The sequence below is a fragment of the Cherax quadricarinatus genome, chromosome 76, assembly GCF_038502225.1.
Source record: "Cherax quadricarinatus isolate ZL_2023a chromosome 76, ASM3850222v1, whole genome shotgun sequence".
Classification (NCBI taxonomy): Eukaryota; Metazoa; Arthropoda; class Malacostraca; order Decapoda; family Parastacidae; genus Cherax; species Cherax quadricarinatus.
This window is the reverse complement of record NC_091367.1, coordinates 17,702,758-17,714,769: the sequence shown is the minus strand read 5'-3', so window position 1 is coordinate 17,714,769 and position 12,012 is coordinate 17,702,758. Positions and strand designations below refer to the sequence as shown.

General features: G+C 40.6%; 1 protein-coding gene across 1 annotated transcript; it reads left to right on the top strand.

The window, feature by feature from the left end:
* Window positions 1–293: 293 nt before the first annotated feature.
* On the top strand, window positions 294–8,478 carry LOC128703712 (uncharacterized). Its single transcript, XM_053798489.2, has 3 exons — window positions 294–402; window positions 7,013–7,225; window positions 7,797–8,478. Exons 1-3 carry the CDS (start codon window positions 391–393, stop codon window positions 7,896–7,898), a joined length of 327 nt encoding a protein of 108 aa, XP_053654464.1. The 5' UTR covers window positions 294–390; the 3' UTR covers window positions 7,899–8,478.
* The last annotated feature ends 3,534 nt before the right edge of the window (window positions 8,479–12,012 follow it).

Here is a 12,012-nt window from a genome sequence, read left to right as displayed (position 1 = left end):
AATATTGTAAGTAATGGTCAATAGATAGCACGATCGGCACCAATTTATAATACAAATATGCTTATTTTAACCTATAATAATTCTCTGTATCAGTCATGTGGAAGTAGTCAACTACATTATGCTAAACAAATTGTAAGCGGAAGGATCCTGGGTGAGTTACTATTTTCAGGTCTACTAGACGCCTACGAGGTTTACTGGAAAACAATATAAAAAGCAAAATAAAGAATGATGAACAAGTGACCCAAAGTAGTGTCTCTTATTTCCGCCATCTGGTTCCTAGGGTGTGTCCTCATCGACTAACGGGTCCTGACGTCACGCTGCACCAGCTGTATAAAAGGCTGTTAGTCCAGTGCGTCGTATCACTCCTCAACAACACATTAAACACACAACATGAAGCTTTTGGTGAGTTGTGAACTACATCTCTTAAGTTTGTAAATATTCAGTAAGTTTTATTAAATCAAGTGGCTTAGCTGGTAGTGTCCTCAGCTGGCTTGCCTGGTAGCGTCCTCAGCTGGGCCGTCTTGTAGCATCCCCATCTAGCTTGCCTGGTAGTGTCCTCAGATGACTTACCTGGTAGTGTCCTCTGCTGGCTTGTCTGGTAGCATCCTCAGCTGGTTTGCCTAGTGGCGTCCTCAGCTGGCTTGCCTGGTAGTATCCTTAGCTGACTTACCTGGTAGCGTCCTCAGCTGTCTTACCTGGTAGCGTCATCAGCTGGCTTACCTGGTAGCGTCCTCAGTTCTCACACTGAAGGTTCCGATAACGATCCCTGACAGGGGTGAAACGTTGGGCGTATTTCCTTACAGCTGCTGTTCCTGTTCACCTAGCAGTAAGTAGGTACCTGGGTGTTAGTCCACTGTTGTGGGTCGTATCAACAAGATTAAGTTAAGCTGCCAGAAATGCTCTGCATAACCAGATTATGTCATTAATGTCAACTAAGTCCGTTTCAGTTGTATCATGTAGTTAGTAGAAATAAAGATTATTTTTTTTATTATTATTATTATTATTAGTAGTAGTAGTAATAGTAGTAGTAGTAATAGTAGTAGTAATAGTAGTAGTAGTAGTAGTAATAGTAGTAGTAGTAATAGTAGTAGTAATAGTAGTAGTAGTAGTAGTAATAGTAGTAGTAGTAGCAGTAGTAGTAGTAGTAGCAATAGTAGTAGTAGTAGTAATAGTAGTAGTAGTAGTAGTAGCAGTCGTAGTAGTAGTAGTATTGTTATTATTATTTATCAGTCTCTTTTCTGAATGGCTTCATTATTTAATGGCTGATGCATCTTTAGTTTATGTGTTGGCAAACTTTTCACTACATTAAATTGGTTATTAAATTTGGAATCGTTGGAATCCTTGCGATAACTTGGGAAGGCCTCTTATTGAGCCTCAAATTTCCAGTCCTCAGAGGAAGCTTTGCCATGATTTTAAGTCGTGAAAGTTTTAAAGTGTCAATTTTATTGATCAAATTGATTTATGTAAATAACTGGAGTGTCTTATCACTGACTTTACTGTGTTATCCTCGGGTAAATAACTGGAGTGTCTTATCACTGACTTTACTGTGTTATCCTCGGGTAAATAACTGGAGTGTCTTATCACTAACTTTACTGTGTTATCCTCGGGTAAATAACTGGAGTGTCTTATCACTAACTTTACTGTGTTATCCTCGGGTAAATAACTGGAGTGTCTTATCACTAACTTTACTGTGTTATCCTCGGGTAAATAACTGGAGTGTCTTATCACTAACTTTACTGTGTTATCCTCGGGTAAATAACTGGAGTGTCTTATCACTAACTTTACTGTGTTATCCTCGGGTAAATAACTGGGGAGTCTTATCACTAACTTTACTGTGTTATCCTCGGGTAAATAACTGGAGTGTCTTATCACTAACTTTACTGTGTTATCCTCGGGTAAATAACTGGAGTGTCTTATCACTAACTTTACTGTGTTATCCTCGGGTAAATAACTGGGGAGTCTTATCACTAACTTTACTGTGTTATCCTCGGGTAAATAACTGGAGTGTCTTATCACTAACTTTACTGTGTTATCCTCGGGTAAATAACTGGAGTGTCTTATCACTAACTTTACTGTGTTATCCTCGGGTAAATAACTGGAGTGTCTTATCACTAACTTTACTGTGTTATCCTCGGGTAAATAACTGGAGTGTCTGATCACTGACTTTACTGGGTTATCCTCCAGTAAATTCATGTAATGTACTTTTATATGCCTATAACATGTGTGCGCACTCCAAACAAAATTTAAGTCACGTGACTAGTTGGCCTCTCTTAAGAAAAAAATGTAAACACTGAACACTGCTTTTCATGCTAGAATTTCCGAGTGCATCATATTATTTACTTCAACTTTTCAATGCAAAATATTGAGTTTGGAGCCTCCGAGCGGCTCCAAACTCAATGTTGTTAGTTAGTTTAATATGTTTATTATGCACCCCATACCCATCCTGTGGGAGGTAGTCAAAAGATTACAGAGGTACATAATTGGTCCAGGGACTGGACTCCAAAGTTTTGATAGCTGAGCAAGTTACAGAGGTAATGAACTCACAATTTACAAAGGTAATGAACTCACAATTTACAAAGGTAATGTACTGGTTTATTGTAGGATATTGGTCTCTGTGAGATAACAGGTACACCAGTTTGTTTTAAATGCTAGTGTTTCCTGGTGGAAGGTGTGAATTAATTGTGGGTTGTTTATGTTCTGGTTGTAATTTTTATTGAGAAAAAAACAGCAACTTGGATATTAGTTCTAATGTGAAAACTTGCGAATGTCTATTCAGATTAGCTGCAAATCTTCTACACATATGCCACTCTCTGTACTACTGCTGTCGATCGCATTAAGGAACAGGGGACTAGAGTTATGTAATATGGAACAGGGAACTAGGGTTATGTAATATGGAACAGGGGACTAGAGTTATGTAATATGGAACAGGGAACTAGGGTTATGTAATATGGAACAGGGGACTAGAGTTATGTAATATGGAACAGGGAACTAGGGTTATGTAATATGGAACAGGGGACTAGGGTTATGTAATATGGAACAGGGGACTAGAGTTATGTAATATGGAACAGGGGACTAGGGTTATGTAATATGGAACAGGGAACTAGGGTTATGTAATATGGAACAGGGGACTAGAGTTATGTAATATGGAACAGGGGACTAGAGTTATGTAATATGGAACAGGGAACTAGGGTTATGTAATATGGAACAGGGGACTAGAGTTATGTAATATGGAACAGGGGACTAGAGTTATGTAATATGGAACAGGGGACTAGAGTTATGTAATATGGAACAGGGGACTAGAGTTATGTAATATGGAACAGGGGACTAGAGTTATGTAATATGGAACAGGGAACTAGGGTTATGTAATATGGAACAGGGGACTAGAGTTATGTAATATGGAACAGGGGACTAGGGTTATGTAATATGGAACAGGGAACTAGGGTTATGTAATATGGAACAGGGGACTAGGGTTATGTAATATGGAACAGGGGACTAGGGTTATGTAATATGGAACAGGGAACTAGGGTTATGTAATATGGAACAGGGGACTAGGGTTATGTAATATGGAACAGGGGACTAGGGGGTAATATGGAACAGGGGACTAGGGTTATGCAATATGGAACAGGGGACTAGGTTTATGTAATATGGAACAGGGGACTAGGGTTATGTAATATGGAACAGGGAACTAGGGTTATGTAATATGGAACAGGGGACTAGAGTTATGTAATATGGAACAGGGGACTAGGGTTATGTAATATGGAACAGGGGACTAGGGTTATGTAATATGGAACAGGGGACTAGGGTTATGTAATATGGAACAGGGAACTAGGGTTATGTAATATGGAACAGGGGACTAGGGTTATGTAATATGGAACAGGGGACTAGGGTTATGTAATATGGAACAGGGAACTAGGGTTATGTAATATGGAACAGGGGACTAGGGTTATGCAATATGGAACAGGGGACTAGGGTTATGCAATATGGAACAGGGGACTAGGGTTATGTAATATGGAACAGGGGACTAGGGTTATGCAATATGGAACAGGGGACTAGGGTTATGTAATATGGAACAGGGGACTAGGGTTATGTAATATGGAACAGGGGACTAGGGTTATGTAATATGGAACAGGGGACTAGGGTTATGTAATATGGAACAGGGAACTAGGGTTATGTAATAAGGAACAGGGGACTAGGGTTATGCAATATGGAACAGGGGACTAGGGTTATGTAATATGGAACAGGGAACTAGGGTTATGTAATATGGAACAGGGAACTAGGGTTATGTAATATGGAACAGGGGACTAGGGTTATGTAATATGGAACAGGGAACTAGGGTTATGTAATAAGGAACAGGGGACTAGGGTTATGCAATATGGAACAGGGGACTAGGGTTATGTAATATGGAACAGGGAACTAGGGTTATGTAATATGGAACAGGGAACTAGGGTTATGTAATATGGAACAGGGGACTAGAGTTATGTAATATGGAACAGGGGACTAGGGTTATGTAATATGGAACAGGGAACTAGGGTTATGTAATATGGAACAGGGTACTAGTGTTATGTAATATGGAACAGGGGACTAGGGTTATGTAATATGGAACAGGGGACTAGGGTTATGTAATATGGAACAGGGGAACTAGGGTTATGTAATATGGAACAGGGGACTAGAGTTATGTAATATGGAACAGGGGACTAGGGTTATGTAATATGGAACAGGGAACTAGAGTTATGTAATATGGAACAGGGGACTAGGGTTATGTAATATGGAACAGGGGACTAGGGTTATGTAATATGGAACAGGGGACTAGAGTTATGTAATATGGAACAGGGGACTAGGGTTATGTAATATGGAACAGGGGACTAGGGTTATGTAATATGGAACAGGGAACTAGGGTTATGTAATATGGAACAGGGAACTAGGGTTATGTAATATGGAACAGGGGACTAGAGTTATGTAATATGGAACAGGGGACTAGAGTTATGTAATATGGAACAGGGGACTAGAGTTATGTAATATGGAACAGGGGACTAGGGTTATGTAATATGGAACAGGGAACTAGGGTTATGTAATATGGAACAGGGAACTAGGGTTATGTAATATGGAACAGGGAACTAGAGTTATGTAATATGGAACAGGGGACTAGAGTTATGTAATATGGAACAGGGGACTAGAGTTATGTAATATGGAACAGGGGACTAGGGTTATGTAATATGGAACAGGGAACTAGGGTTATGTAATATGGAACAGGGAACTAGGGTTATGTAATATGGAACAGGGGACTAGAGTTATGTAATATGGAACAGGGGACTAGAGTTATGCAATATGGAACAGGGGACTAGGGTTATGTAATATGGAACAGGGGACTAGGGTTATGCAATATGGAACAGGGGACTAGGGTTATGCAATATGGAACAGGGGACTAGGGTTATACAATATGGAACAGGGGACTAGGGTTATGCAGTATACGTATCCCTATACTGCATAACTGAAATACATCTAGCTGGTGCATTGTTTCACCCACGAGAGTTTTATCAAGTACTTGATCACGTCCAGTCGTTCATGAAACGTTGGACCATCAAAAGTGTCATTGTATGATTTTCTTTAACATATACCAGCACTACGCTTTCATTAATCTTATTCAGATACTCCAAAACATTGCATACCCTTTACCATCTCCATCTCACCCCCCTCACTAGACACTGTGTACTCCCTGTCGTCTTCTCCGGCTCCGGGACTTTTGGCCGGCTGACATTTCACCGAATGGACATATGGCCGAACTGACATTCATCACCTTATCCTAACCTAATTAATCTGTTCGGTCTATTGTCCGTTCGGCCAAATGGCTGTCGCCTCAATGTCCGTTCGGCCAATTTTCCTTCGGTCAAATGTCCGTCTATCATTTGTCCGGTCACGACTCCTCCATCCTTCCTCACTGGACACTGTACTTCCTACCATCTCCTCCATACCCAACCTTCACCTGATAACCACATTAACTACTTGTAATAACACACTGCGCACATATAAAATAGTAATCCGGAAATTCTGGTGCCAAGATCAGTACAAGTATCATTCGTGGTACAAAAAATAAGTTGTATATTGTCATTACTTCCTGTTATCACAACATTCTTCCTGAACAATTAATATTTATACATTTACATATTTAAAATAACATAATGTTCTACAATATACAGGTGACCAGCACGATCATGGAAACACTAGTGGACATAAATAACAAAAAGGCACAATACCGTGACTGGAACGATACACAAATAACCCGCACATAAAAGAGAGAAGCGACGACGTTTCGGTCCGACTTGGACCATTGACAAAGTCACACTAACAGAGGTGGAGCAGGAAGGCTATATATAGGCAGGAAGAGGTGGAGGTAGTAGTAGTAGTAGTAGAAGTAGTAGTAGAAGTAGTAGTACAAGAAATGTATATAATACCGACAGGATGAAATGACACATGCACAACACCCGGGCATCCCCACCGTAGACGTTTCGCCATCCTGCCAGCCACTGGATGGCGAAACGTCCACAACAAAGACAACCAGACGCCGCACATGTGTCTTAATTTCATCAGTAGTTGTAGTAGAAGAAGAAGAGGTAGTAGTAGTGGTAGTGGTAGAAGTGGGAAATAAGGAAGACGAGCCAGTCAAATACAAAGGAAGGGGACTAGTGGACATATTTCAACCGCAACACAGAAATGTGAAGCTCTATAAATTTAGGATTTAACAACTGCATAACAAGGTACAACTGATGAGTGAGATAAATAGTGTTAGTGTTTATTATTAAGCCGTGGGAAAGCGCTAAACCCGTAGAGGTAAAGAAGCCCATATGAAATTTAAGGTAATCAGTTTGATTCTAGGAGGTTAAGATAGTTAAAATATTTTTTGGATCAAAAATCCTTAACCAAAATAGACACCTCCAAAGGGAGACTCGCGATTTTGTACTCTATATCAGTGGTCACATATCTAAACTAACGGTGAATGTTGTGTTGCTGGCGACAGGTGGTGCTGTGTTTGGTAGCGGCTGCTGCAGCCATGCCACAGGCTGGCCTCGTAGGTCCCTCCGGAGTCATCGGACCATCTGGTCTCGTAGGACCCTCGGGGCCCGTGCAGTTCCACCAGCCTGCATATGCGTTCCTTGGTAACCATGCTCACGCCCACGTAGCTGCCCTCAATGCTCTCCGACAGCCAGCAAGAGTCGCCGCCAGCTTCCAGGTGAGTCACTGTATATAATGTATGGTAGTGTAATAAACAATAGTCACTGGGAGAGAAGAAACACATTTGGAAGCATATTTGAAACAGATCAAAATATGTAGCCCCGACTTCATGTTTCATTTGTCAAAAAGTGTGCTGTCGCCTTTACCGTTGGTTAGATGAAAACTGTTGAATATCCAACTATGCAATTTGGGAGGAAATTTGAGTTACCCTATGAGCTCTCCATGCCTGGTGTCTGCACTGGAGTTTACATGGAGAGAGTTCCGGGGGTCAACGCCCCCGCGGCCCGCTCTGTGACCAGGGCTCCTAGTGGATCAGAGCCTGATCAACCAGGCTGTTACTGCTGGCTGCACGCAAACCAACGTACGAGCCACAGCCCGGCTGGTCAGGAACTGACTTTAGGTGCTTGTCCAGTGCCAGCTTGAAGACTGTCCATAACGGCTGACTAGCTACTTCTCTCTCTAAAGCCGTAGCTCACTCTTCATTTCCTTGTATGTAACAATATGTTTAACAACTTCAACAGCTAATGTTTGACTCTTTAGCCAATAATAATGCTGGTTCTTATCCTCAGGCTGCTCCTGCCGTGCCTGGTCAGTACGGACTGGACGCTGCTGGCTGCGTCACAGGTCCTTCAGGCAGGGTCTGCCCCACAGGCAACATCCAGTTCACTTAAAGACAAATCTTTCCCCCTACCCCGTCCCCTCTTTCTCTATGCCTGTGTACTTACTGAATGTGTAGCCTCGGAGAGCTAAGGAACTACTGTATTTGATGGTGTTCTTTGTAAACCTTCCTCTAGCAGCGCCACAACAATCTTCATGTTGAACAAGATGGCTTGGATTTTCTGGAATTTCATACACTGCTGAGAAGTATATTTTATGTCTTACTGAAAATAATCATCAGTAATGATGCTGAAATATAAGTAAACATAGTTTAAATTATACTGATGTATCAGTAAAAAGAAAAGTGTTCTGTTTTGATAGATAATTTTCGGGAAGTTTCTTGAATACAACTCAGGAGTAGCGTAGTGGAGCCCAGATAGCCAGCCATAAGTCTTGCTATCAACTTCATTTTCATTAAAAAATTTTTTTTTTAAAATATGTATTATAAAAAAAGTGATGAATGGTGTATAACCATGGTTTTAGCATGGATTTATTGTTCATACAAAAGTTAGCATACTCCAAATGACTGAAAAAAAAAATGGTTGTATGTTTCATGTTATTATCGAAAATATAAATACATATCTTGGTATTAAATGGTGTTTCATCATTCCTGAAATAAACAAATATGTCCAGCGAATATTTTTATTTACGTATAGTTTGTATTAGTATATATGTTTCCTTCACCCCTAACAGAAAATAACGGATTATTTAGTTATTACCGTTGTTACTGAATGAGAGAGAAGCAAAGCTTGTACCTGTTTTACACATTATTCGACATTTTAACAGGGGAACATGTGCCCTGTTAAAATGGTTGGTAAAATATTAACTCCATTGCTTGGCAACATTTCTGAACCCACATAAAAACAATGTTGCTCTCGTAGACAAATTGCAAAATGTTAACATGTCTATTGATTTTACACTAGTATGTTATGATGTCATAGCATTGTTCACTAGAGTGCCTCTTCGCGACTTATTTAGAAGAAGAATTAAATGAGTTCTCTTTGCCGTTTGCTAAAAATACATTACTAAACTGATTAAGTTGTGTGTAGTTGATTACAACTTTGAATTTATAGGTAAATACTGCTTTCAAAGATAGGGAATGGTTATGGGTAAAACCATACCACTGGTGGGGTTAGAACCCGCGATCAGAGAGTTTCTGATCGCGGGTTCTAACCCCACCAGTGGTATGGGTAATTTATTGACTCCCTTATCGAGCAATCTGTATATGGAGTTTTTCGAGGCTAGGTTGCTGAAAGACATCCTGCCCTGCAAAGCTAATTGGTTTAGATATGTGGATGACTTTCAAGGTGTCTTTTATCTAAATGATATGGCCTTGGACACATTTGGTCCCGTCTATTAAATCCACCGTGGAAAATAATAATATCTTTATTTTACTACAAGTACATGTACAGGGTATACAGTCCTAGCTGATTACAATGACATATTACTATATAGAAAGTCCCTTGTTATGCTCCGGAGGCATTTCGGGCAAATTAGGTCAGTGTCCCAGGATGCGACCCACACCAGTCGACTAACACCCAGGTACCCATTTTACTGATGGGGAACATAGACAACAGGTGGAAAGAAACACGTCCAATGTTTCTACTCTGGCTGGGAATCGAACCCAGGCCCTCGCCGTGTGAACCGAGAGCGTTAACCACCAGGCCACCAGGAAGTTAAATCTAAACTTCCATTCTTAGATGTGTTTATACACAGGGTCGACAGAAAGTTTACATTTACAGTATATAGGAAGGCCACTAATGTGTGCTCATATATTCACCACTATTCTAACCATGAGACAAGAGTAAAAAGGAGTATTTTTTCCTCACTATATCTGACATTGCAAGAAACTGTGGTATCTTAAGGAGTTCGTGGAATCAGCATTGCTGGCGTATATGAAAACTTATCATAGAGCTGAGCCTAGGATAACACCTCAGATCAAGAATGTGTTGGTTCTCCCACACAATAAGAATTTATCTGTTTGCCGAATGCCCTTAAAAGATTTAATATACGGGTAGTTTTTAGAACTTCACCAACTAGAGTCTGCAATAACTCGGCAAACTGGTCAGAAGCCAGAGTCGTTGTCCCTTGTTTCTCCTGGCTTGAACAGAATATTGTAGAATGGGCAGTTATAAAAGATAAGCATTCATTATACAATAACAGTGGCAGCTTGTTCAAATTAGATTCATTTATAGTTGAGGCAATTGTACATAGTCAAAAAATTGGACTGTTATACTAATGTATTGGATTGTTTTAAGTGTAGCTCCACACCAAGGAATTAGGACCTGGTTTTCCTACTTGTTTTCTTGATGGTTAGACTAGTGTTTGTCTCAGAATCCTGTAGGACAGACAAATTATAGCCATGTTCCTTAAGATAAATTACACGTGCGTCCCTTTAAATGAGTCCCTGTAAATGGTCCATTTTCTAGATGTGCGAAAATTCCTAAGACAACTGCCAGTGATATCTATATTTGGCATGTAAAGTCATTTTTATCATATAGTCTGACCGAATTTTTAATAACTGTCATGTTACGTTCATTAGGTTACTATTACAATATCACTGTTTATGGGTTGTATGGAAAATTTTATAGGAGTGATTACTTGTACATACCTCAACATTACATGCATACGAGTAATCTCCTTGGAGAAACAACGATATTGTTTACCATAGTCACCCATGTAGACATGTGAGAAAACTTAACCACCTCTGGTCACTGCAGGTGGCCCCTCGACCCTCACAATCTTATCCATATCTATCCGAGACCAGTATAAATTGGGTAGCACCCTCAAGTACGGCGCTACTAATTAATTGTGGACTGTATAGATTATATTAGTTTAACTGAATGAAGGAGAGGGGGTAGGTTACACATGGATATACCCATCAAGGAAAAAACACTTGTACATAATCCCACCACTTACCAGATATTCTCTGGTGGTCACTTGATGTGGCTGGATCACCCATAACCTATCCAATTAAAATATACCTAACTGGCCAGTATCAGTCTGCTATAACTAGAAAGGTTACTTAACTGTGGGTGATTGATGCTCCTTATTTCCTCCATTCACCATCTCTTTTCGATGTCCTGCTACACCGACACGGTTCTTATTCCAGCAGGACGAGGTATCCATTGGTTTGTCCCGGTTTAGAAGTCGTGATTCCATGAACCTCACTTTCCTCGTGACGGGAACAACTTGGTCTAGCGGTGTTCACTCGGAGCAAGGCGACTTATTTCACTTCACGCATTCTCTTAACTTAGCGTTATTATCATTAATTACATTACAATTTACAAGACGATTTAATGTCTCATAATTATTATACACATTAGAGATCACTCCATTAAGATCTGAGACCGATAAGTGATGATTAAACCAAGGGTAATTTTCCCCGGGACACAGTCCATGGCGACGCGCCAGTCACCCGGTCCTACCCTTATTCACTCATTTTACCACTTTATTATGGTGGTCCCGTAAATCACGTTCACTCACTCTCCACCAGGAACAGTTACGACACTTCCTATTATGAAATGAGGCCTATATTAATCCTTAGGCCGCCGTGAACGCCAATTTCCTGGTACCATGCTTTCCCAGCCTCCTCACTCCATTCAAAACACTCCCGCCTCCCGTGCCCCAGTTCGACCTACACCCCCGCACATCTGCGCAGGCGCAGCGGGAACCCAGTTGGTTCCATTCAAAATACAAATACATTTTGACCCAAGTCAACACATTAAACACTTATTAGGCACTATAGCTTCGGAAATTAAATAATTTCCACACTGCGGCCGGGCGGAAGTCGTTGTTAGACGACTTAAATTGCGTCTTCCTCCAGGAGACGATTCCAGCCCTCTCTAGATTGCACTGCTGTTTTCCTAGTGGGTCTTACTACAATTTCTTCTTGCATTACTCGGTCAGTGTCTTCAATATCACTCGTGTCACTTTCCCTTAGATTTCCATCTGCACTGGATTGAACACCATTTAATTCTAAGGGAATAAATTTATTAATGGTACGCAAACTTTCCTGACCACGACACAACACTTTGACGTTTCTGACAACACCTTGTGCATCTGGGTATAATGTAACTACCTTGCCCAGAGGCCACAATGTTCGAAGTTGTTCAGTATCAATTAACA